Source organism: Lepus europaeus, chromosome 2 (assembly GCF_033115175.1).
Source record: "Lepus europaeus isolate LE1 chromosome 2, mLepTim1.pri, whole genome shotgun sequence".
NCBI classification, from domain to species: Eukaryota; Metazoa; Chordata; class Mammalia; order Lagomorpha; family Leporidae; genus Lepus; species Lepus europaeus.
The window spans coordinates 120,482,383-120,509,465 of record NC_084828.1 but is presented as its reverse complement, the minus strand read 5'-3'; the positions used below and the strand labels follow the sequence as shown (position 1 = coordinate 120,509,465).

The 27,083-nt window shown below is 39.7% G+C and overlaps 1 protein-coding gene across 8 annotated transcripts in view; it reads right to left on the bottom strand.

Moving 5' to 3' along the window:
• Positions 1 to 10,018: 10,018 nt before the first annotated feature.
• IFT80 (intraflagellar transport 80) overlaps positions 10,019 to 27,083 on the bottom strand; it is a 137,347-nt gene continuing 120,282 nt past the window's right edge. For 6 of the 8 annotated variants that reach the window (XM_062212395.1, XM_062212387.1, XM_062212432.1 and 3 more), the window contains 2 exons: positions 18,420 to 18,543; positions 10,021 to 10,400 (listed from right to left, as the gene is read on the bottom strand). In XM_062212395.1, coding sequence (XP_062068379.1) covers positions 10,290 to 10,400; positions 18,420 to 18,543 — 235 coding nt within the window. In that variant the 3' untranslated portion in view covers positions 10,021 to 10,289. Of the gene's footprint in view, positions 10,401 to 18,419; positions 18,544 to 27,083 lie in introns of all 8 variants that reach the window. The other 2 variants (XM_062212421.1, XM_062212412.1) reach the window with 1 other exon arrangement.

The window sequence follows — 27,083 nt, the reverse complement described above, 5'->3', positions numbered from 1 at the left end:
CCACAGAGAATAGCAACTAGAATGCCTGTTTGGGTCAGTTTTGGTAAAATAGCCCATCAGAAGGATTCCCTTCCGGCATCAGAAAGTGATTGGCATCAATGAGCAGATATTTCAGTGTGTTCCACATGACCATCAGCTGAGTTTATAACATTGGGGAGCTGTAGCAATACAGAGATGGGCTGAATATAGATGTTTCTCTTGCATCTTCTAATGCCAATAAAAACACTAATAAAAACTGTCCTGTCAATGAGACAGAGACTGCAGCTAGATGGCTATGGGACAGAATCCCCAGGAGGAAAGTCTTACACATAGTTGGCAAGTTGGATTGATGCCAGTAGTCCTGGGAGAGTACACATGGGCCCTGACAGGATTAGACACTCTGGACAGGGTTTTGTGTATTCAAGAATAGATGTAAATGCTTAGAATATATAAAAAGAACCAGAAGAGGGGATAGGCGTTGTAGCCCTATTGGAGTGCCTGGATTGAGTCCTGGCTATTTTGCTTCTGATCCAGGTTCCTGCTAATGTGCTTCCTGAGTAGGCAAGAGATGATGGATCAAGTACTTGAGTCCCTGCCACCAGTGTGGGAGACAGAGATGGAATTCCCAGCTCCTGGCTTTGGCTGACGCAGTCACTTGGGAAGTGAACCAGCATATGAATGATCTCTCTTTCCCTATCTCTCTGTCATTCTGCCTTTCCAGTAAATCGTTAAACAAAAAAGAACCAAAAGAGAAGATATTGCATTGATTTTGAATACCTAGATACATTTCTTCAAACCAGGGAACACATGTTACAGCCCATAATATCCAACAATGGGCAGTGACTTATCCTCCTCGAGTAAGAGTTTGACAGATAATTGGAATATACAATTGAAATATTAATTATCTGAAGTGGGAGGAGATAACAGGCATGAAAGGCTGTCTTACATGCCTTCCTGAGTGTGTGCTAAGGGACAACATGATGTGGCCTGAGGGAGTGTCTGCACTGGGGAGTCCTGTGCTTTTCTCATAGATCTGGGGAAGAGGGCTAGGGAGAGTAGCCTATGGTACTGGTATAGCCTAGTACACCTGTGACAGTCTTTCCATGGGGGATGGAAGCTGATATGACTGTACTTTTTTCTCTCTTCCCCACAGTTCTTCAACTTTCCCTTTCCTACCTGATGCAGTGGTTCCAAGACCAAGGCTGCAACTGCATGTGCTAGAAACAGAGATGGTTCCTAAGAAAGAAACTGCAACTCTACTTTTAAACTTTATGTCAGACAACTGATAGGTGACTTGTGACTTCACCCCAGGTCTTAGTCCATTTTCTGCAGCAATAACAGACTGTTACAGACTGAGTAATTTATAAACAAAATAATTTTATTTCTCATATTTCTGGAACCTAGGAGGTCCTGTTCAGGGGGGACCAGCAGCTGGTAAAGGCTTTTGTGCTGCATCATCAAAGTGTGTGTGTGTGCACATGTGTCAGAGAGAGAACACAGAAACCAGAGAATACATGCATGAGAGCTTGATTTTGTAATTAACCCATTCCAGTGATAAAAGCATTATTACAAATTCATGAGGGCTTTAAAACAGATTTTAAAGGCCTCACCTCCCAATGGCTTTGCAGTGGCCACTACATTTTGACATGAGTTACTAGAGGACATTCAAACCACAACATCCCATCTGGCAAAAACAGTGACTACAGTTATATTACATATAAGTAGAAACAGCCCACTAACTCTGTTTTTATGTAATTCTATCCTATATAGAAGGGACTAAGAGAGTGGTTCTTGCTGGACCAGTACAATTGTTGTCTATAACTTAGACCAGTACAAAGGACAAATTAATGTCACTTCCAAAGTTATAAAAGTTTTTGTATAAATGTAGAGAAGTAGGAATAATAGCTAAGAGTACAAGGAATAAATAGATTATGCAATGAGGGAATTCCAGTATTTTGTTAATGCTTCAAAGAAAACTCAGAGAAAGAGATGATATTGTCTCTTAGCTCAATTACACCAGCTGCCTGAAAAGGAGAAGCAATGTACTGTTAAGCCCACTCCTTACAAGATCAGATAAATGAAGTCCACAAATTTGAGGGATCTCATTCTCAGAGAAGTGTTGGTCAGAGAATACGATGGTGGCCTGGACTTCTTATTGGAAACTAGATGGAACTCTAGTAATGTTCCAGTATTTTTCTTTTAACTCTAATTTCTCAGGTTACACCTGTCACAATATATGTTACTAATACTGGCATTGTTAGTAAGATTATAATACTGATACTGTCACACATGTTGGAAGATTGTGAATGTTGTTGTATTTGTTATACTCAGTCAGGTGATGATGCTTTTGCTATAAAAGATACTGTGATTAAAGGCCAGGGATTGACCTGTGATACACAGAGAACAGATCTAATCTTGGGGGTAAGGAAGGAAGTTTCCTGCCACAGATCTTCCAAAATCCTTGCAATTTCCAGTTAATGGCAACTGTTGTGCTAACGCAGTAAGTTTTGAGGCACGGAACATAGAGAGTTTCAAGGTGGAGGCTGGCTGATTAGAAGACTAGAATTTTAGCCTCTGGTCTCTGGGAAGAGGAGAGAAGCTGAGTTCAGCTGAAAAACCAATATTTTAGTCAATTATGCCTGTCTAATGAATTAAAAAAAAAAACCTCAGGCAAGAAAGGCTGGGGGGAGCTACCTATTTGGTGAGCACAGTGATATGCTGGGAGGATGACATGACTGCCTTCCATGAGATGAAGGCTGGGAGATACCGTGTCCTCTCTACTTCTCTCTACCCCTCCTTTGGACCAAGTCTTGTCCTATGCATCTCTTCCATGCTTCTGAGTTGCATTCTTTTTTTAAAAATTTTTTTTATTTAGTAAATATAAATTTCCAAAGTACAGTTTATGGATTACAATAGCTCCCCCCCCATAATTTCCCTCCCACTCGCACCCCTCCCATCTCCCACTCCCATTCCATTCACATCAAGATTCATTTTCAATTATCTTTATATACAGATCAATTTAGTATATATTAAGTAAAGATTGCATCAGTTTGCACCCACACAGAAACACAAAGTGTAAAATACTGTTTTAGTACTAGTTATAGCATTACTTCACATTGGACAACACATTAAGGACACATCCCACATGAGAAGTAAGTACACAATGACTCTTGTTGTTGACTTAACAATTTGACACTCTTGTTTATGGCGTCAGTAATCTCCCTAGGCTCTAGTCATGAGTTGCCAGGGCTATGGAAGCCTTTAGGGTTCGCCGACTTCGATCTTATTCTGACAGGGTCATAGTCAAAGTGGAAGTTCTCTCCTCCCTTCAGAGAAAGGTACCTGTTTCTTTGATGGCCCTGTTCTTTCCACTGGGATCTCACTTGGAGAGACCTTTCATTTAGGTCTTCTTCCTTTTTTTTTTTTTTTTTTTTCCAGAGTGTCTTGGCTTTCCATGCCTAAAATACTCTCATGGGCTCTTCAGCCAGATCTGAATACCTTAAGGGCTGATTCTGAGGCCAGAGTGCTATTCAGGACATCTGCCATTCTATGAGTCTACTGTGTATCCTGCTTCCCATGTTGGATCGTTCTCTCCCTTTTTGATTCTATCAGTTAGTATTAGCAGACACTAGTCTTGTTTGTGTGATCCCTTTGATTCTTAGACCTATCAGTGTGATCAATTGTAAACTGAAATTGATCACTTGGTCTAGTGAGATGGCATTGGTACATGCCACCTTGATGGGATTGAATTGGAATCCCCTGGCACGTTTCTAACTCCACCACTTGGGGCAAGTCCGATTGAGCATGTCCCAAATTATTCATCTCCTCCCTCTCTTATTCCCACTCTTATATTTAACAGGGATCACTTTTCAGTTAAAATTTAAACACCTAAGAATAATTGTGTGTTAATTAAAGAGTTCAACCAATAGTATTAGAACAAAACAAAAAAATATATATACTAAAATGGATAAAGTATTACATTGTACATCAACAGTCAGGAAAAGAGCTGTTTCTCATAGTGTCCATTTCACTTCAACAGGTTTCCCCTTTGGTGCTCAGTTAGTTGTCACCGATCAGGGAGAACATATGATATTTGACCCTTTGGGACTGGCTTAATTCACTCACCATAATGTTTTCCAGATTCCTCCATCTTGTTGCAAATGACCGAGTTTCATTGTTTTTGACTGCTGTATAGTATTCTATAGAGTACATGTCCCATAATTTCTTTATCCAGTCTACTGTTGATGGGCATTTGGGTTGGTTCCAGGTCTTAGCTATTGTGAATTGAGCTGCAATAAACATTAATGTGCAGATGGCTTTTTTGTTTGCCAATTTAATTTCCTTTGGGTAAATTCCAAGGAGTGGTATGGCTGGGTTGTATGGTAGGGTTATATTCAAGTTTCTGAGGAATCTCCAGACTGACTTCCATAGTGGCTTAACCAGTTTGCATTCCCACCAACAGTGGGTTAGTGTCCCTTTTTTCCCACATCCTCTCCAACATCTGTTGTTGGTAGATTTCTGAATGTGAGCCATTCTCACCGGGGTGAGGTGAAACCTCATTGTGGTTTAATTTGCATTTCCCTGATTGCTAGTGATCCTGAACATTTTTTCATGTGTCTGTTGGCCCTTTGGATTTCCTCTTTTGAAAAATGTCTATTGAGGTCCTTGGCCCATCTCTTAAGTGGGTTGTTAGTTTTGATGTTGTGGTGTTTCTTGATTTCGTTGTAGATTCTGGTTATCAACCCTTTATCTGTTGCATAGTTTGCAAATATTTTTTCCCATTCTGTCGGTTTCCTATTCACTCTCCTGACTGTATCTTTTGAAGTACAGAAACTTCTCAATTTGATGCAATCCCAAATGTTAATTTTTGCTTTGACTGCTGGTGCTTCTGGGGTCTTTTCCAAGAAGTCTTTGCCAGTACCTATATCTTGCAGGGTTTCTCCAATGCTCTCTAATAATTTGATGGTGTCAGGTCGTAGATTTAAGTCTTTAATCCATGTTGAGTGAATTTTTGTGTAAGGTGAAAGGTAGGGGTCTTGCTTCATGATTCTGCATGTGGAAATCCAATTTTCCCAGCACCATTTATCGAATAGACTATCCTTACTCCAGGGATTGGTTTTAGATCCTTGATCAAATATAAGTTGGCTGTAGATGTTTGGATTGATTTCTGGTGTTTCTATTCTGTTCCATTGGTCTATCCATCTGTTTCTGTACCAGTACCATCCTGTTTTGATAACAACTGCCCTGTAGTATGTCCTGAAATCTGGTATTGTGATGCCTCCAGCTTTGTTTTTGTTGTACAAGATTGCTTTAGCTATTCGAGGTCTCCTGTGTCTCCATATGAATTTCAGCATCATTTTTCCAGATCTGAGAAGAAAGTCTTCGGTATTTTGATTGGTATTGCATTGAATCTGTAAATTGCTTTTGGGAGAATGGACATTTTGATGATATTGATTCTTCCAATCCATGAGCATGGAAGATTTCTCCATTTTTTGGTATCCTCTTCTATTTCTTTCTTTAAGGTTTTGTAGTTTTCAACATAGAGATTTTTAACGTCCTTGGTTAAGTTTATTCCAAGGTATTTGATTGTTTTTGTAGCTATTGTGAATGGGATTGACCTTAGAAGTTCTTCCTCGGCCATGCCATTGCCTGTGTACACAAAGGCTGTTGATTTTTGTGCATTGATTTTATATCCTGCTACTTTGCCAAACTCTTCTATGAGTTCCAATAGTCTCTTAGTAGAATTCTTTGGATTCCCTAAATAAAGAATCATATCATCTGCAAAGAGGGATAGTTTGAGTTCTTCCTTCCCAATTTGTATCCCTTTAATTTCTTTTTCTTGCCTAAGAGCTCTGGCTAAAACTTCCAGAACTATATTGAATAGCAGTGGTGAGAGTGGGCATTCCTGTCTGGTACTAGATATCAGTGGAAATGCTTCTAACTTTTCCCCATTCAATATGATGTTGGCTGTCGGTTTTTCATAAATTGCTTTGATTGTATTGAGTAATGTTCCTTCCATACCCAGTTTGCTTAGAGTTTTCATCATGAAAGGGTGTTGTATTTTATCAAATGCTTTCTCTGCGTCTATTGAGAGAATCATACAGTTTTTCTTCTGCAGTCTGTTAATGTGGTATATCACGTTGACTGTTTTGTGAACATTGAACCATCCCTGCATACCAGGGATAAATCCCACTTGGTCTGGGTGGATGATCTTTCTGATGTGTTGTTGCATTCTATTGGCCAGAATTTTATTGAGTATTTTTGCATCTATGTTCATCAGGGATATTGGTCTGTAATTCTCTTTCAATGTTGCATCTTTTTCTGGCTTAGGAATTAAGGTGATGGTGGCTTCATAGAAAGAATTTGGGAGGATTCCCTCTTTTTCGATTGTTCTAAATAATTTGAGAAGAATTGGAGTTAGTTCTTCTTTAAATGTCTGGTAGAATTCAGCAGTGAATCCATCTGGTCCTGGGCTTTTCTTTGTTGGGAGGGCCTTTATTACTGTTTCAATTTCTGTCTCAGCTGTTGTCTGATATTAAGATGGCTACGCCCACTCTTTTTTCATTTTTGTTGGCATGGTATATATTTTTCCAGCCTTTCACTTTCAGTCCGTATGCATCTTTGTTGGAAAGATGTGTTTCTTTTTTTTTTTTTTTATTTTTGACAGGCAGAGTGGACAGTGAGAGAGAGACAGAGAGAAAGGTCTTCCTTTTGCCGTTGGTTCACCCTCCAATGGCCGCCGCAGTAGCGCGCTGCGGCCAGCGCACCGCGCTGTTCCGATGGCAGGAGCCAGGTGCTTATCCTGGTCTCCCCTGGGGTGCAGAGCCCAAACACTTGGGCCATCCTCCACTGCACTCCCTGGCCACAGCAGAGAGCTGGCCTGGAAGAGGGGCAACCGGGACAGGATCGGTGCCCCGACCGGGACTAGAACCCGGTGTGCCGGCGCCGCAAGGCGGAGGATTAGCCTGTTGAGCCACGGCGCCGGCGAGATATGTTTCTTGAAAGCAGCAAAAGGATGGGTTTTGTTCCTGAATCCAATCAGCTAATCTGTGTCTTTTAACTGGACAGTTCAGGCCATTAACGTTCAATGTGACTATTGAGAAGGAGTAACTTTGCCCTGCCATTTGCCAAAGATATTTTCTAATATATGCTTTGAATTTCCTGTGATCTTTTGCTGTGAGGTTTCCTTCCTTTACCTTCTTTCATATTGATGACCGTGTTTCTGTGTTTCTGTGTGTAACACATCTTTATGCATCTTTTGCAGGGCTGGACGAGTGGCGACAAATTCTTTCAATTTCTGTTTGCTATGAAATGTCTTTATTTCACCTTCATTCACAAATGAGAGCTTTGCAGGATATAATATTCTGGGCTGGCCATAATGTCTTCCTTGTTCTTGTTTCCTCTGTTTTTGCATTTGTTGCTTGGCATTGTGGAGATATCTTTGGATTCTGCTTCCCTCGCTGTGGTGTTTTTTCTTGTTATACTATGACTGTATTAAGTGGACTGTCTACTTTTGATGGAGCCTTAGAGACTTGAGATGGGTGTGGCCTGAGAGTTCTGTTTGGTTCCTCAGGTGGTAAGTCTTCCTTCCTTCCTTCCTTCCTTCCTTCCTTCCTTCCTTCCTTCCTTTACCTTCTTTCATATTGATGACCGTGTTTCTGTGTTTCTGTGTGTAACACATCTTTATGCATCTTTTGCAGGGCTGGACGAGTGGCGACAAATTCTTTCAATTTCTGTTTGCTATGTTTTTGAAAACTTCTAATTGTTCTTATCATACATTTTTTGAAATCCGTATCTTGCATTTCTTCCATCTCATCATTTTCATAATCTTGGCTTGGGGTGTCTTGTTCATTTTGGGGGTGTCATAAGCAGCAGTGATACCCGTTGTGCCACAATGCCAGTCTCAGATTATTTGTTTCTTGTGTTTTTTTTTCTTAGTTCCTTACATATTCTGGAAAATAATCCCTTGTAAGATGACTAGTTTGCAAGCATTTTCTCTTATTCTGTAGGTTGTCTCTTCACTCTTTGTTATATAGAAGTTTTTAGTTTGACGTAATCATATTTAGCAATTTTGTCTTTGTTGCCTGTGCTTGTGGGGTCATATAAAAAACAAAACAAAACAAAACAAACAAACAAAAAAATGAAAAACTTGACCCAGACCAATGTAATAAACCATTCTCCCTATATTTTCCTTTAGTGGTATGAAAGTTTGGGGTCTTGGGTCTTGCATTTATGTCTTTGTCCTATTTTGAGCTGCTTTTTCTCTACATAGTAATAGATAAGGGTCTAATTTCTTTCTTCTGCATGTGGATACATGGATTTCCAGCATTTTTTGAAGAGACTTTCCTTTCTCCAACATATGTATTTGCTGCTTTTATTCAAAGCCAACTGGTTGAGGCCAACATTGTGGCATAGGTGATTAAGCAGCCACTTGCTACATTAGCATCCCATAACAGAGTGCCTCGAGTCCTGGCTCCTCTGTTTCCAATCCAACTCCCTACTAATGTGCCTGGGGAGGCAGTAGATTATGGTCTAAGTACTTGGGCCCTTGCCATATGTTTAGGCAACCTGTAAGGAGTTCCCAGTTCCTGGCTTCACCCAGTCCAACCCTGGCTGTTGCAACCATTTGTGGGAGTGGACCAGCAGATGAAGATCTCTTTCTCACAGTCTCTTCCTCTCTGTCATTCTGCCTTTCAAAAAAATAAATATTTAAAAAAGACAACTGGCTATAAATATAGATTTATTTTGGGGTTCTCTATTCTGTTCCACTGGTGTATGTGTCTATTTTTATACCACTATCATGCTGTTTTGTTTTATGGTATTGTAGTGTTTTGAACTCAGATATTGTAATGATTCCAGCATTGTTCTTGCTCAGGAATGCTTTGAGTATTTGAGGCCTTTTGTAGTTCTATATGAATTTTGTGATAACTTTTCATAGTTCTATATTCCTTATTCCTAAAATATTGGTATTTTGATAGGAATTCTTTGAATTTGTAGATAACCTTGAATAGTATTATTCTAATCTATGAACATGAATTTATTTCCACCTTATTGTGCTCTCTTTGATTTCTTTCATTAGTGTTTTATAACTTTCATTGTACCTAAAAATAAAACTTTTTTTTAAAAGCAGACAAGTCAAGAGGGAGAAGAGGAGGTAGGATTAAACTTTTACAGCACTGAAGGAAAAAATATTGCAAGCCAAGAATACTATATCTAGCTAAGCTATACTTTATTTATTTAAAAAAATTTTTTTTGACAGGCGGAGTTAGTGTGTGTGTGTGTATGTGTGTATGTGAGAGAGAGAGAGAGAGAAAGGTCTTCCTTTTTCAGATTCCAGCACCCATTATGTAAACATTCTCAAGAAATAAGGAAGAGAGAGAAATAAGGAAAAGATTTCTTTCCCCTTTTTGATGTATCTTAAAAATTATATGTAACAAAATTTGCCATTTTAATAATTTTTATGGGTTCAACTCAGTGGCATTAAGATTCACAATGTTGTACACCATCACACTATCCATTTCTAGAACTGTTCATTCCAAACAGAAATTCTGTACCTATATACTGTCCATTTTCCTCACCCTTAGATCCCTAGTAGCTACTATTTTCCTTTGTATCTCTGAAACTTCCTGTTTTAAGTGGGATCACACAATATTTGACCTTTTTGTCTGGCAGATTTTATATAGCATAATGCTTTCGAGGTTCATCTATGTATATAGTGTGGATAAGAATTTCATTCTTTTGTAAGACTGAATAATATTCTCTTGCATGTATATACCATATTGGTTTATTCATTCATGTGTTGATGAACATTTAAGTTGTTTCCCCCTTTTGTATTCAAATAATGATATCAGGAACTTTGGTGTACAGGTAATTCTATTGTTAGACACTTTAACGAGCCATCCTCACAAATTTTTATTGTATACATAAAATTTTGGAGGCACTTTATAGAGGTCAAATGAAAATTAATGATAACAAACATTTTAAAGAGTCCAATGTTTTATCAGCATTAATATTTATTCAAGAACAAAGTAATGGAAAAAAAACTGGAGGGCAATCAACATTATATAGGTATATTGCAAGTATATAGTAATATTTTGCTAATTACTGAACTAGAAAAATATAAAAGATGAAATTTCATAAATTATTTTGTGCTTAAACTTTCTGAATGTCCTTTCAGAATTAAATTTGCAGCAAGTGCTTATTCTTATTTACAGATTATGACTTTTTCTTTAGCAACAAAAACATGCTTCTCTTTGGTTAATCAGAATTAATTTTAAAAGACAAAAACTTCTTACTGGTTAGCATGACATTTAGTATTTCAGACCCATGGTTTTGTTGGCCTGGCTGCTTGATGATCGCTCTCGTTCTTTAGTAATTTCTAGCTCAATTTTGGCTTTGATTTTGTCCCAATCTATTTGGAGCTGTAATGGAAGAAAACAACATGGTTATACAGTATTAGATATTTTTGTTTAATCTGAAGTAACCAAGTGTAACATAAACAAAATGTATGACTTCGAAAACGTTAGAAAAAATTAAGTCATCAGAGAAATAAGGAGGAAGGAGGTGGGTGCTTGGTACAGCGGCTCAGGCTTTTGGCACAATGGTTAAGACACTACTTGAGAATCCCCACATCCCAGATTTTGAGTGTCTGAGTTTGAGTCATAGCTCCATTTCAGATTCTGGCTTCCTGCTAATGCTCACCTTGGGAGACAGCAAGTGATGGCTCAAGTACTTTGATCCCTGCCACCCAATTGGGAGACTCGGATTGAGTTGCAGGCTCTCAATTTGACCTAACATAGCCATGGGTATTGTGGGCGTTTGGGGAATGAACCAGTGTCTGGAAGATCTTTCTCTCTCACTGTGTGTGTGTGTATGTGTGTGTGTACTTTCAAACAAATTAAAATAATAATTTTTTTTAAAAGACTAAAGAATACTAAAAAACATGAAATAGTTTAATAGTAAGATGAAAGAGAATGATTGGTCTTATGTAACAAGCAGTAAAGATACTCCTTGTGATCTGAAAGACCAAAATCTTAGGGCCAGCATTGTGGTGCTACGATAAAGTTGCCACCTGTGGGGTCAGCATCCCTTAAGGGTGCTGCTTCAAGTCTTGGCTGCTCCACTTTCAATCTAGTTCCCTGCTAATGTACCTGGGAAAGCAGAAGATGGCCCAAGTGCTTGGGTCATTGCACCCATGTGGAAGCTCCTGGCTCCCGGCTTCAGCCTGGCCCAGCCTCAGTCATTGTCATTTTATTTATTTGAAAGGCAGGGAGATGGAAGGTCTCTGTCTCTTTGGTTCTCCCTTTCTCTTTGTATCTCTGCCTTTCAAATAACTTTAAAAAAAAAAAAGTCAAAATCTATTTGTGGCTGTTTATAAAAATGCTCATCTAAACAGTCCCATGGAACCTTTGGATTCTGCACAATTGCTCAGGGACAAGGCAAGAGAGAGGTAGACTGCTCTCCTCCAAACAAGAGAAAAAATGGACAGGGCACTGGCCAACAAGCAGTGTTTCGAATAGGCCAGACCTTCATGTCTTATATATTGAGGTTTCCCTGGAGATGCCCAGTTATGAGGAAAAATTGGGCTATATTAGCTTCCCCTGAGCATATTCTGAAAAAGTACATTTTTGCAATAACTCTTAAAGTAACCCAAAGACACCACAGTGATTATGACAGTGATGAAGAGGCTGGTGTTGTGGTGTAGCAGGTTAAGCCCCAGTCTGTAATGCTGGCATCCCATATCAGGGTGCTAGTTCCAGTTGTGCTGGTTGTGCTTCTGATCCGGCTCCCTGTTAAGGTGCCCAGGAAAGCAGTGGAAGATGGTCCAAGTATTTGGTACCCTGGCCCCTATGTGGGGCCTTGGGGATGGAATTCTAGGCTCCTGGCTCGGCCTGGCCCAGCCCTGACCATTGCAACCATTTGGGAAGTGAACCAAAGGATGCAAAATCTGTTTTTTCTCTGTGTCTCCCTGCCTTTCAAATAAATACAATGAATCTTAAAAAATAAACAATGATGAAGAGTCATCAGAGGAAGCATAATAACAAAATTGTCAACATTTTTGTACTTGCTTCTCTTCTATATGATGCAGCCTCCCTCCTCTAGTCCAGCGGTACTCCTACGTTCATGAGATTTGATGTTAGGAATGGACTCTGTCTTGAGTTCCATGAGTAATTTCTTTAGGAATACACATTCTACCACTTAACAAAGTTTGAAGATCACTTATGTAGAAAATGTGTGTCCTCTCTGAGTCAAGACAGTGGAAAACTTGGATCCTGGATTAAACGAACTCTCCTTTACTAAGAAATATACACAAACTCCTGTGATGAACCAAACATGAAGAGGTTTTCACTTCTATGCATGGGAGTTGTATGGAATAGGTGAGTAGTAAACCTTATTGAGGTACACTGCTGCTTGAACAGATTTAAGTAACTGAGAAATTAATTTAACTTTAATAGGATTTTAGACTTTCATTTTGTGATGGAATTAAGTATTTAGCTTTTTATTGCAATTCCTATATCTAAATCTCTGTGAAGTAACTTGTGGGCATTTTTGGTCAACTTTTTAAAAAATAACAATTCCACATGCTTATCTATAACATGTAAAATAGATGAAGTAACAGAAGAATTCCTTTTATGCTAGAAGATAAATGTCTAGCTAGGATGCAAGCAACAGCTCATTGAAAAGCAGAACAAATGTTAAATTATTTGAAAGAATCATTTTTCAATCAGGCCAAAACTTGGTATTTTTAAAATGGCAAAACACTCATCTCCATGTCTAACAAAACACTTACAGAGAGGAATGCAAAACTTGATGAATGTCTTGGCCTTCTTCCAGCTTTAAATTGACTTATATATGTTTCTCAAATCAATCACAATAAAATCATATATTGATGGTAAACTGAACAACTGCTGCTCTGAAGTCTGTCAAGTAAATTGATGACATTTATATTTGTTATAAAACAAATGAGAGTGTCAGTTGATAGCTATCCTACTGAAAATAAGTGTTCTGCTCTCACTTTGGCATTTATTCAGTTTTAGAACAGTGCTCTACAAATAATTTAGTCCTTGAATTAGAATAATTTTAATAGTAGGTTTTAGATAATGATGTTCTCTGACAGCTGTCAAGTAACTTTTACATTAAGGCTGATCCTTTTCTATTACAGTGAGTGCCAATACTTTTTGGCAGTTTTTATTCTAATCCCCAGTCAATTCTTATTCACAAAGGAGCAATTTCAAAATCATACCAAAGACTCTCCATCCATTACCCCATCTCTCTACTCTCAACTGAAAATTAGCTTCCTAATTCATAGAGAATATACAGATGATCCCTTGACTTAAGATGGAGTTACATCCCAATAAATCCACTGTAAGATGAAAATATCCTAAGTCAAAAATGCATTTAATACTTTTATACTTAACCTACCAAACGTCAGAGCTTAAAAACATGGCATGAAAGTACATAATTTAAAAAGTATGTAGGAAAGTGCAATTAAAAGGTAAGTTATTTTGGTGTAAACATTTTGGAAATCTATGCATATGAGTACACTTGTAGAGTATCTTTTTTACCCTCAAGATCAAGTGATTGACTGGAAGCTGCAGCTCACTGCCACAGCCCAATAGTATGAGAGAATACTGTACTGCAAATTGCTATCCTAGAAAAAGAGGAAAATTCAAAACACAGTTTCTACTGAGTGTATATTGCTTTCACATGACCATAAAGACAAAAAAGTTATGGTGAACCATTGTAAGTCGGAGACATCTGTAGTGGCCATCAAGCATGAATTCCTTTAGTTTTCCTTCTTTGCACTCACAAACTCACTTAGATTTATACCCATGTTTACCTCTTTCTCTTCTGCCTCAGGCCACCTTCTTCACATATGTACCTGATGCATCTTCTCAACTCATCTATGACATTTGCCTTCAAGTATTACTCATTCAGTTTCCTTCTCCTCACTGGCTCCTTCTCACTGACCTTGCCTGTTTATTCTGTCTCCTTGAAAGCTATGATTTTTCATTTTTCACATTCCTGACTCTCATTCTCACCCAGACCAGTGTAATAAAACTATGTTCCCACTATACAAAATTTTAATTAAACAGGCTGGCATTGTGGTGCAGCAAATTAATATGCTGTCTGTACTGTCAGTATCCCTTATAGGTACTGGCTGGAGTCCTGGCTTTTTTTCTTTTTTGATGTATTCTTTAACTGGATTAATGGCATCCCCATATACCTGTTGTCCACACTAGAAATGTTTAAGTCATTTTCAAATGTCTTACCTTGCCTCTCCACCTCTTCTCCTACTCCTAACCACAACTGTTCTCTTATTTTTACTAGCTCATATTTTCTTTGCTTTTTTTTTTCTTTCTTTCTTTTTTTTTGATAGGCAAAGTGGACAGTGAGAGAGAGAGACAGAGAGAAAGGTCTTCCTTTGCCGTTGGTTCACCCTCCAATGGCCGCCATGGCTGGCGCACCACGCTGATCTGAAGGCAGGAGCCAGGTGCTTCTCCTGGTCTCCCATGCAGGTGCAGGGCCCAAGCACTTGGGCCATCCTCCACTGCACTCCCAGACCACAGCAGAGAGCTAGCCCGGAAGAGGGGCAACCGGGACAGAATCTGGCACCCCGACCGGGACTAGAACCCGGTGTGCCGGCGCCGCAGGTGGAGGATTAGCCTACTGAGCCGCGGCGCCGGCCTTTTGCTTTTTTTAAAAAAAAAAATTTATTTATTTCTTTGTCAGACAAAGTTGCAGAGGCAGAGGCAGAGAGAGAGAGGTCTTCTACCTGCTGCAATGGCCAGAGCTGGGCCAATCCAAAGCCAGGAGCCTAGAGCTTCTTCTGGGTCTCCCACTTGAGTGTAGGGGCCCAAGCACTTGGGCCACATTCTACTGCTTTCCCAGGCCATAGCAGAGATCTGGATCAGAAGTGGAACAGCCAGGACTTGAACCAATACCCATATTGGATGCTGGCACTGCAGGCAGTGGTTTTACTGGCTACACCACAGCAGTGACTCCTATGACACATTTTCTTACATGAGTCTTACCCTTTCCTCGGTGTGTCTATTATAGTAACTTCTTGACTGATCTCCTAATTACCACCCTCACCTCTAATCTATTTCTCACATCTGAAGTTATCTCCTAATCATTCTCTTGATCATAAATCTCCAAATCTTATTGCCTTTATTATTAATCCACTCTCTCATTACATTACTAAGATGCATCAATATCTTATTATATCTGTATTTCAATCACCCAAGATGCAAGGCAGTCACTCAGGATTCCTCTCCATTCTTTTTTTTTTTGACAGGCAGAGTGGACAGTGAGAGAAAGAGACAGAGAGAAAGGTCTTCCTTTTTCTGTTGGTTCACCCTTCAGTGGCCGCTGTGGCCGGTGTGCTGCGGCCGGCCCACCGCGCTGATCCAAAGCCAGGAGCCAGGTGCTTCTCCTGGTCTCCCATGCGGGTGCAGGGCCCAAGGACCTGGGCCATCCTCCACTGCCTTCCCAAGCCACAGCAGAGAGCTGGACTGGAAGAGGAGCAATCGCGACAGAATCCAGCGCTCCGACTGGGACTAGAACCAGGTGTGCCCGTGCCACAGGCGGAGGATTAGCCTATTGAGTCGCGGCACCAGCCACGTCTCCATTCTTTCAAGACCTCAAATATTTGCTCTTGCTATCATTTCCTTTAACTATCAAAATTTTAAGATAACTTTTTGGAAAATTTTAAATTTCTCATTTGTTTCTAGGAATCAAGATTTTAAAGGGAAAAGTGATCATGTTACTTGGCTTCCCATTATTATGTCCTATCTTCTTACATATAGGACACCTAGAAAAGCTTACACTGAGCAATAAATATACTATTTATGGTAATTTTGCTTCTGTGTCAATTTCACTGAAATACAGAATTGAAAACTTGTGATTTAATGGGTTAATTTTCCCTATGAAACCCTCTAGTCAATCTCTGTTGTGTTCATTCTTTCTTACTTCAGAGCTTTTCCTTTGCCTAGAACAGGTGTATCCCAACCACCCTGTCCCAACCCCCAGTTAATTTCTACTATTCATCTTTTACAGCTCAACTCAAATATCATTTGCTTTGCTTGGGAAAGTCTCCACTAACTACCACACCCTAAGACAAGCTCCCCATTAACAAAATCTTAAGGTGCCATGTATACCTCCTTCAAGGCAATTATCACAATTGACGTTAATAAATAACTTTATAACTGTCACCTCATTTAAATATAAACTTCTTGATGTCACGGCCAGGGTCTGTCTCATTTACTTTTATATACCAGGAACCAAGGAAAGAACACTGTCTTCAGGAGGCATTCAATAAATATTGAATGAATAAAGAGAAATGGGCTGGCATTTGACATAGTGGTTAAGACACTGCTTCAGATGCCTGTATCCCATGTCTGTGTGCCTGTGTCTGGGATTCCAGCTATCTGCTAATGAACACCCTTAAGTGGCAGGAGGTGATAGCTCAAGTAGTTGGGTACCTTCCACCAATATGAAAGACCCAGAGTGAGTACTGTGCTCCTGGCTTCAGCCTGGCCCAAATTGCTGTTCTGGGCATGTGGTGGTGGTGGTGGGGGTAAGCAATGGATGGGAGATCTCTGGCTGTTTCTGTCTCTCTGCCTTTCAAATAAATAAAATTTTAAAAGATAAATAATTTCCCAGCAAATGAGTTACTACCTGAAAATTCCTTACTATTATAAGGCCTGAAAACGTGCAATGCAGTTCAAGTAGTAGCAATGCCTACAGACTCTTCTGGATCATCTTCAAAATTCAATACTTTCTCAAGTTCTGCTTCTGGGTTTGATGTTTTTCACTGTGCTTTTTTTTTTTTTTTTCCTCCTGGTGTAATGTTCTAAGCATTTTCTAGACTTTCTACTTTTTTTCTTGCACAGAGTAATATACAAAAGACTGAGTTTATTCCTTGAGTGAATTTTATTTACCAAACTTATAACGTATTTTATAAGAATTTACTGAACACCACTGTAGATCAAGTACAATGACTCTAAATAACAGAGCTCTAAGAAGACAATATAACTTGAATGAATGGCAGATTTCCATATTTTAAATTAGAAATGCCAAATAACATTTTATGGCCTATAAACATGAATGTATATTAAGTTTCTCTTATGGGTAGATTGCATTCACTTACAAACTTTCACACAGTAGACACTGTGAACCCACCAGTATTCACCAAACATCTAGAATAAATTTCTCAGTGTTATTTTTAAATGACATTTCTTCATTTGATTCTTACTTCTAAAATTCACAACTTTGGCAATGAGAGGTAAGTATGGATGACAGATCATGACTGGATTATAGACCTACACAAAACCAAAAGATCAGCAAGCAGTGCAGATATCCTCAAAATTAATGGTTTTAGGTAAAATTTTTATCTCAGTAGTGGAAATTTTTAAGTAAAAAATATTTTCATCTTAAAGTTCTGTTTTATGATTTTTAGTTAACATCTAAATGACATTTATGAAGAAAAAAAGTAGGAAAATAGAACATAATGCTATTAAGAGTCATCTATATGGTTTGAGAATGAAAAAAAAAAAATACCAAAGATAGCCATGTTGTTCTGAATATCCAACTTTGGAAATTTCTGCTACTTTTAGTCTATTATTTATTCTATTCAATTTTTACATGTAGCAAGTACATTTAGGTAGGCACCTTTATGAGGCACAAACAAGCTCCCTAGAATTCTACGATGATAAAGTATGCACTTTCTGGACAGTGCCTTCTGTGTTTACGTATTTCCCCAGGAGTAAAAGGCGAAGTTGGAAGACAAAATGAAGGAGTTAGAATATTTCTATCTCAGCCATTTACATTACTTACCTAAAAATATCAAATAGTACCAACTTAATACATAGTGAATATTATGAGTTAAATCATGGTTGTGAAATTTTGAAAAAAATTTAATATTATAATCATAAAATCAAAATAAGTTTATACAATAATAAGGCAGACAATTCTTTTAGAGGTGATTGTATGAATCATTCATTTTTTGTCTTGTTAAGAACAAAATTTCAAATATTTATATAGCATATGCGTTATTATAAAATAGTGTATAATGGCCGGCGCCGTGGCTTAACAGGCTAATCCTCCGCCTTGCGGCGCCGGCACACCGGGTTCTAGTCCCAGTTGGGGCACCGGATTCTATCCCGGTTGCCCATCTTCCAGGCCAGCTCTCTGCTATGGCCCAGGAAGGCAGTGGAGGATGGCCCAAGTGCTTGGGCCCTGCACCCACATGGGAGACCAGGAAAAGCACCTGGCTCCTGGCTTCGGATCAGCGAGATGCGCCGGCCGCAGCGGCCATTGGAGGGTGAACCAGTGGCAAAAAGGAAGACCTTTCTCTCTGTCTCTCTCTCTCACTATCCACTCTGCCTGTCAAAAAAATAAATAAAATAAAATAAAATAAAATAGTGTATAATACTTACACCTTCTGCAGTCTGCAAGTATTGTTTATTAGTTTCCTGTTTACCAAATGTCTCCAAAAACTTTTGACGGTAAGCAAGAACTGTATCAACATGTGTTTTGTATTTTATGGCCAATTCCAGTGCCCTAAAATGAGAAATAAAACATATTATTTACATTGCTTATGTCAGACTCTATGAATAGTAGTTTGGAGTTGAGACTAGGGCAAATTATTGGCCTCTCTGCTTATCCTTTAATAAGGAAGGTCATTTTCTACCTTATCCAGCTTATAAATTCCAGTTACTTCAAAGGTCAGATCAAAGATGACCCCTTCTCCTTAACCAGCTCTCTTGTAGAAATAAATCACCATTACTTTATCTTTTCCTTATACCATTTATATAAACTATTATATAGAACTGCTTACAATGTATTATAATTATTATTTATGAGCTTGCTCCTCCACTAGACTACATATTTATTATTTATTTAATATATTTACTGAAGGAAGATCCAAGTTTCATTTTTGTTTGGTGAGTACTCCAGAGTGCATAAGTGGTAAATATTCATTAAATTTTTTAAAAGAATTTAGTTATTTATTTGAGAGGTAGAGTTACAGACAGAGAAGGAGAGAGAGAAAGGTCTTCCATCTACTGGTTCATTCTCCGAATGGCTGCAATGGCCAGAGCTTAGTTGATCTGAAGCCAGGAACCAGGAGCTTCCTCCAGGTATCCCACATGGGTGCAGGGACCCAAGCACTAGGGCCATCATCCAATGCTTTCCCAGGCCACAAGCAGAGAGCTAGATCTGAAGAGGAGCAGCCAGGACATGAACCAGTTGCCCCATATGGGATGCCAGCACTGCAGGCAGAGGCTTAGCCTACTATACCATGGTGCAGGCCCCTCATTAAATTTTTTAATTAACATAAAATTCAAGTGGATGAACTTTCCCACATTATAAGTGGTTCAATTATCTTGACCATTTTTACAAATCTATAATGTATTTATAGAATTAAAAAATGATATCTTAATGCTACTACTAGAGCAAATAGAAAATTTTATAAAAATAATTGACAGGAAAGAAAAGTCTGACAAAATGTCTTTTATCATTTGAACCTTAGAAAAGTCATTTACTTATAAGCCAGTCAATGTCATTTTTCTTTATGCCTAAGTTATTTTTAAAGTAATATTTACAAAGAAGATGTGAACTAAATGAATCACTGAAAAGAGTGGTATAACATCAAAGATACAAAACCTATACATTGATGAAAATTATAGGGAAATTAAAAGATTAATCCTCAGTTCCAGGCTATTTCACCTGTAGGTTCTAGACAGTGTGAACATCTCAGTTGCTGCAATCCTGTATACAATGTGTATTAGTAGAGTCAGGAACAACTCAGTGGAGTATGGCTCTCCTACACTGTTCATTGTCACCTTGTTTTAAAATACAGAAAACCATCATCATGATAATAAAAAATAAAATACTTCTAAAGTTTTATTGTTTTCTAATATGAGATGACTTCTGCCTAGTCCAATCATGATTTATCAGAGCTTACTGCTGTTTTGGATAAAACTAACACTGACTAGGTTTTTCTAACTTATGAATTTTCAGTAAGAAAAGTTGGCTCATTCTTATTATACATTGATTTGCCTTTCTAATAATCAAACTAAACTAAGTCTCTGTGTGTGCTGACAAGTGGGAGAATTGAAAGAGATATCAAAGACGTCACATGAAAATTATGAATGTAAGTCATGCATAATATAAATGGTAATGCCACAATTAAGCAAAATAATTTCTCATAAAATATTTTGACATATACTATATGGCCAAATCCATGAGTCAACATTTGCTACCCATGAAGGATTCTCACAAAGTCCCCTCATTCCTCTCTGACTTTAAGTCTTTCCGAGGAAAAAAAAGCATAGATGAAAGAAAATGTAAAGGTAAAAAAAAAATAGAGAAACAAAAATGGAAGATAAAAGAAGGCAAAGAGCAATTCATGAGGCTCCAAGAAGGAGAAACCAAAGTAAAGATCCCTCCGTCCATCTAGCTCTCCTATATAAGCTTTCATATATCCCAAAAGGCTCTGACTGGGGTGTATGTGAGTGGCGACTCCGGGGAGCAAGCCCTTTGGCACTTTAGAAATCCCGTTCTCCCTCTTTTTTATGATTGTATATAATGGGGAAGAAGAGCTCGACAGCCCAAAGCAGTCTCCTGAATGGAGAGTATATAAGCAACCGCTCAGGGATGGGGCTTCCCAAAAACTCTGAAGATACTCTGGTAATGAACACCAACACAGTGAATTATGTAGAAAGGGCAGAATATGATGTCTAATCCTAAACTGAGATGCTAGATCCTAAGTTTTATCTGTCATAAATTTCTTTTACTACTTATTATAATAAAGCTGGTATTAATTATCTGGCTAAAGGGCAATGGTTAAAGGCAAACATTCAAATAATGTGTAATATTTTAAACGTTTTCTAAAAGCACACACTGAGTAAAAAATGTTTCTTTACTACATTTAGGAGGGAACTTACTCCAGATTATATAAGACTTTTGAGAACAGTATGTTTCTAGTTTTAAAATGGTTATTTGGCAACCAAACAAATATGACATTAGATTCTAGGGCTGGAATAAGTCCATGTAGTTTAAATAGAAGTAAGTTACATAAAAATGATGTTATAATTTCAAAATGTGATCTTTTGCATAAGTTGAATAAAGCAAAATCACATTAAGTGATCTACTGCTCAAGATCAAAATTTATTTTTATTAATGCTTATATAAGGCATTTCTATACTTATCTAGAGCTTTTAGTTTCAACCTCTCTTAATTTCAGATTTTGGGAGATGACTATCACCAAATGTCCAAAGCTGATGTCAGGCAGATAACTTGCTTGCCTATATCTCTTTAAGAGCTGCATTTTACTGAGTTGCAGCTCATGATCAAATTCAAATAGGAAAACAGAAGCACAAACCAGAAAGACTGCTTCTCAACTAAAATAACACATATGAGGAAAAAAAAAAAATCTGTTCCCTTCAAGAAGTTCAAACAAATAGAGAAATTCATGGATTTTAAAAGTAATCTAGGGGGTCGGTGTCATGGCGCAATAGGTTAATCTTCCGCCTGTGGTGCCGGCATCCCATATGGGCGCCGATTCTAGTCCCAGCTGCTCCTCTTCCAATCCAGCTCTCTGCTGTGGCCTGGGAAAGCAGAAGATGGCCAAATTGCTTGGGCCCCTGCACCTGCGTGGGAGACCAGGAAGAAACTCCTAGCTCCTGGCTTAGGATTGGCTCAGCTCTGGCCATTGTGGCCATTTGGGAAGTGAACCAATGGAAGGAAGTGAAATAATAAAAGAAAACTTCCCTACTTTGGAGAAAGAAAGGGACATCCAAGTAAGGGAAGCACACAGAACTCCTAGTAGACATTACCAGAAAAGATCTGTACAACAACACATTATAATCAAACTCCACAGTAAAACATAAAGAAAAGATTCTGAAATGTGCACTAGAGAAATGCCAGATTAATTTAGAAGGATCTCCAATTATAAATAAATAAATTGAAAATAGATCTCAGTAAAAAATAAGAGTGAGAATACCAGAGGTAGGAGGACATTTGCAACTGTAAAGCTGTATAGTTCTGCGTATATTCCTATGGACTTACTTCTAAGGGTACAGTTTAAAACTTGCAAAGGGACTCCAAATCCCGTTAAACTTGGTAGTAAAAATGCCATGTTAATTGTTAAAGTGATCATATTAAATGTTAAAGATATAGAGTTGGTCTTGTGTGAATAAAGTTAATTGAAAATGAATCTTAATGGAGAATGGGACTGGCAAAGGGAGGAAGAGGAAGAGGAGGAGGAGGGGTGGGGTTGTGGGTGGGAGGGCTGATATGATGGGAGGAATAACTATATTCATAAAGTTGTACTTATAAAATTTGTATTCTTTAAAAAATGATTTAAAAAAATGTTAGCTACTATTATTAAAAAGTAGCAAGCCTTTGTAATTTTTAACAAAACTATTTTCTCCCAGATAGGTATGTTTAAAAAAAACAAAAAGTGCTTTACAGATTCAGTGCACTACCAATCAAAATACCAAGGATGTTCTTTTCAGATTGAAATTCATATGGAAACACAAGAGACCCCTAATAGCTAAAATAAACTTATACATCAAAAACAAAACCAGAAGAATCACAATACCAGATCTGAAGACATACTACAAGGCAGTTATAATCAAAACAGCCTGGTATTGGTACAAAAATAGACGGATGGACCAATGAAACAGAATAGAAACACCAGAAATCAATCCAAGTATCTACACTCAAATTATATTTGACAAAGGAGCTAAAACCATCTCTGGAGCAAGGACAGTCTCTTCAATAGATGGTGCTGGGAAAACTGGATTTCCACATGCAGAAGCATGAAACAAGACTCCTACCTTACACTTTACACAAAAAGCCACTCAACATGGATTAAAGACCTAAATCTATGACCTGACACCATCAAATTATTAGAGTACTTTGGGGAAATCCTATAAGACACTGGCATAGGCAAAGAGTTCTTGGAAAAGACACCAGAGGCACAGGCAATCAAAGCCTAAATTAACAAATGGGATTACATCCAATAGAGAAGCTTCTGTACTGCTAAAGAAACACTCAGGAAAGTTAAGAGGCAAGCAACAGAATGGCAGAAATTATTTGCAAACTATGGAACTGTTAAAGGATTAATAACCAGAATACATAAAAGATTAACAAACTCAACAACAAAACAAACAACCCAGTTTAGAAATGGGCAAAGGACTTAGATATTTTTCAAGAGAGGAAATTCAAATAGCCAATGGACACATGAACAGATGTTCAGGATCACTAGCCATCAGGTGTAGTGGAATGAGAAGGCCATGCCAAGGTGGCCACTGGCAAGCAAGCGTCAGTTAGTCAGGAATGGCTTTGAAACCCACCCGGCTTGGAAACTGCCTGGCGACAGGCTGTGATTGGATGGATTTGAAACTGCCTGGCGACAGGCTGTGATTGGATGGCTCTGGAAACTGCCTGGCAACAGGCTGTGATTGGTTGGGGTATAGACCGCCCCTTGACCAGATTGGCTGGTCTTGGCTATATAAGCTGTTGTATCAACTGTAATAAACGAGTCTGCGGGCTGCTCGCCTCGAGCCTGCTCTCACCGGACTCCCGGGGTCTGTGTGTTGACTCCGCGCCTCTTGCCCCCACCACACTGCTCTTCTCAGAAATGAACCCACTGCAACATTGTAGAGAAATCAACGGCAACATCTGGCGCGCCAACGTAACTGAGAAAGAGCGTGTCGGACTCGGCGAGGTCCCCCCTGGATTTCGGCAAGTAGGCCCCTCGGTGTTTGGTGTGCTGTTCGGTTCTGTGAGGGTGAGCACAGAACCCCCTCCTACGCCCCTTTCCTTGTCCTTGTCCTCGGTCTAAGTGACCCCAGGTTAGCACACACCGCCCTGAAGCGTACGTCGCTTCTCGGCTCCTCCTTTTACTTTCGGTTCGCCCGGCAAATTCACATAAGGGACTGATCATCCCAGAATTCGGAACCAAGTCATCTTCCCTCACTCGAGAGAGGTGACACTCCGGAGACACCGTGTGGGCATACGGCCTTGACCTAACGAATCAAGGAAGTCCCCCACTAAGCACAGGACATATCAAAGATAGTGAATCTGTGAGTGATAGGAGCCTGACACTCCAGGTCCCTGTCTCACAGACAACGGTTGCTGACTTAGGGAGAGAGAGCTCCGACAGTGAAAAAAACAACGTAGCAAACAAGGTAGCAATGCCTAGTCAGCCACCCCCCACATACCCGTGGGATGAACTAAGAGGACCTCTACACAATAACTCATGCAATGTCATCCCATCCGCAACCAGTGAGGATCCCCACATTTGTGGCAGTCCTTGGGCACCCCAATATCTCAGGGCAGCCGCTAGATCCCATGCCATCAGCATGTTTGCTGCTAATGTTGAAGTGTACGCAAAATTCAGGCCCTGGATTCCAACGCCTGTAAAAAGGCTTCTACTAACCAAGGGTCGAGGATATGCTTGTGTCTTTCCAGAGAATGCAGAACAGCCCATTTGGGTACCAGCCAGAAACATCAAGCCTGCAACTGACAGCCAACCAGAACCAGCTGAACAAGACCGAGACTCCGCCTTGTTAGCAGACGCACCTGCCCTATCATCCTACCCTAAGAAACTGCCCATAGTCACATCTGTTACCATTGTGTACCCCACTAGCTCTGGTCAGCCACTCAAATGGCCCACAGCCTGTGTGCGGTCATGCCATTCCTGATAACCATTATTCCTCATTCCTACCCCTATCTGAGCAAGCAATCCTGTGGTCTCTCGATTTGAGCGCTGGTTAGTCAATGACGGGTAAGATCCCCTGGGGGACAACCTAAGACAGGCACAGCTGCGTACGGAGACCACATGGAAACGGGGTCAACAATGGTATGGCCAAGAATCATGCCTCCCGTTGCTCAAAAATAAACGAAAAGGGGGAAATGTAGTGGAATGAGAAGGCCATGCCAAGGTGGCCACTGGCAAGCGAGCGTCAGTTAGTCAGGAATGGCTTTGAAACCCACCTGGCTTGGAAACTGCCTGGCGACAGGCTGTGATTGGATGGATTTGAAACTGCCTGGCGACAGGCTGTGATTGGATGGCTCTGGAAACTGCCTGGCAACAGGCTGTGATTGGTTGGGGTATAGACCGCCCCTTGACCAGATTGGCTGGTCTTGGCTATATAAGCTGTTGTATCAACTGTAATAAACGAGTCTGCGGGCTGCTCGCCTCGAGCCTGCTCGCCTCGAGCCTGCTCTCACCGGACTCCCGGGGTCTGTGTGTTGACTTCGCGCCTCTTGCCCCCACCACGCTGCTCCTCTCAGAAACGAACCCACTGCAACATTGTTGAGAAATCAACTGCAACAATCAGGGAAATGCAAATCAAAACCACAGTGAGGTTTCACCTCACCCCAGATAAAATGGCTTTCATGCACAAATCAACAAACAAGAAATGCTGGCGAGGATGTGGGGAAAAAGGTACCCTAATCCACTGTTGGTGGGAATGTAAACTGCTAAAGCCACTATGGAAGACACTATGGAAATGGCTCAGAAATCTGAATACAGACCTACCATATGACCCAGCCATTTCACTTCTGTGAATTTACCCACAGGAAATGAAATCAGCATATGAAAGAATTATCTGCACCACCATGTTTATTGCAGCTCAATTCATAATAGCTAAGACATGGAATCAACCTAAATGCCTGTCAACTGAAAACTAGATAAAGAAATGGGATATGTACACCATGGAATACTACACAGCAGTAAAAAAAAAAATCCTGTCAATAGCAACAAAATGGAATACACTGTAAAGTAACAAAATGGAATAAACTCGAAAACATCATATTTAGTGAAATAAGCCAGTCCCAAAGCGACAAATACCATATGTTCTCCCTGACCTGTGATAACTCAGAAAGCACATAAAAGACAATCAGTTTGAGAAGCAATGACTTGAACAGCCCTTGTCTTGACTGTTGAGGATTAGTTTTTTCTTTCCATATTATTTGTTGAACTCTTAACAGAGTTAAACATATATGTATAAAATCAACTGAAAATAGATTTCAGTAAAAAATAAGAGTGGGAGTAAGAGAGGGAGGAGGAAGAGGGGTGGGAGTATGAGTGGGAAGGCTGGCACGATGGGAAGAATCACCATGTTCCTAAAGTTGTAATTATGAAGTATATGAAGTTTGTAACTATAAATCTGTATAGTTCTGCATGCATTCCTACAGACTTACTTCTAAAGGTACAGTTTAAAACTTGCTATGGGGTCCCAAATCCCCTTAAGCTGGATGGTAAAAATACCATCATAAGTGTTAAAGTGATCATATGGATAGGATTAAGTGTCTGGTAATAATAATAAAAAAGGAGTGAATGCTCCAACATGGGAAGCAGTCCACACAGCAAACTCACAGAATGATAATCAGCCCTTAAGGCATTCTGGTCTGGCTGAAAAGCCTACGAGAGCATTTCAGGCATGGAAAGCCAAGACACTTTGGTAAAAAAATGTCCTACAGGCCGGCGCCGTGGCTCAACAGGCTAATCCTCCGCCTTGCGGCGCCGGCACACCGGGTTCTAGTCCCGGTCGGGGCACCGATCCTGTCCCGGTTGCCCCTTTTCCAGGCCAGCTCTCTGCTGTGGCCAGGGAGTGCAGTGGAGGATGGCCCAAGTGTTTGGGCTCTGCACCCCAGGGGAGACCAGGATAAGCACCTGGCTCCTGCCATCGGAACAGCGCGGTGCGCTGGCCGCAGCGCGCCTACCGCGGCAGCCATTGGAGGGTGAACCAACGGCAAAAGGAAGACCTTTCTCTCTGTCTCTCTCTCACTGTCCACTCTGCCTGTCAAAAAATTAAAAAAGAAAAAAATGTCCTACATGAAGGACCTCGGTGGGTGAGGCCACTGTAGAAAGAAGTGGTCATCAAAGAAGGAGGTACTTTTCTCTGAAGGGAGGAGAGAACTTCCACTATGCTTATGGCCTTGTCTAAATACTGAAGGAGTTTGTGGTTTCCATAGCCTAGGCAGGTCATGTCAAGAGCCTAAGGTGATCACTGATGTCATACATTAGAGTGTTAATTGTTAAATTAACAGTAGGAGTCAGTGACTGTGCACTAATTTTCCAT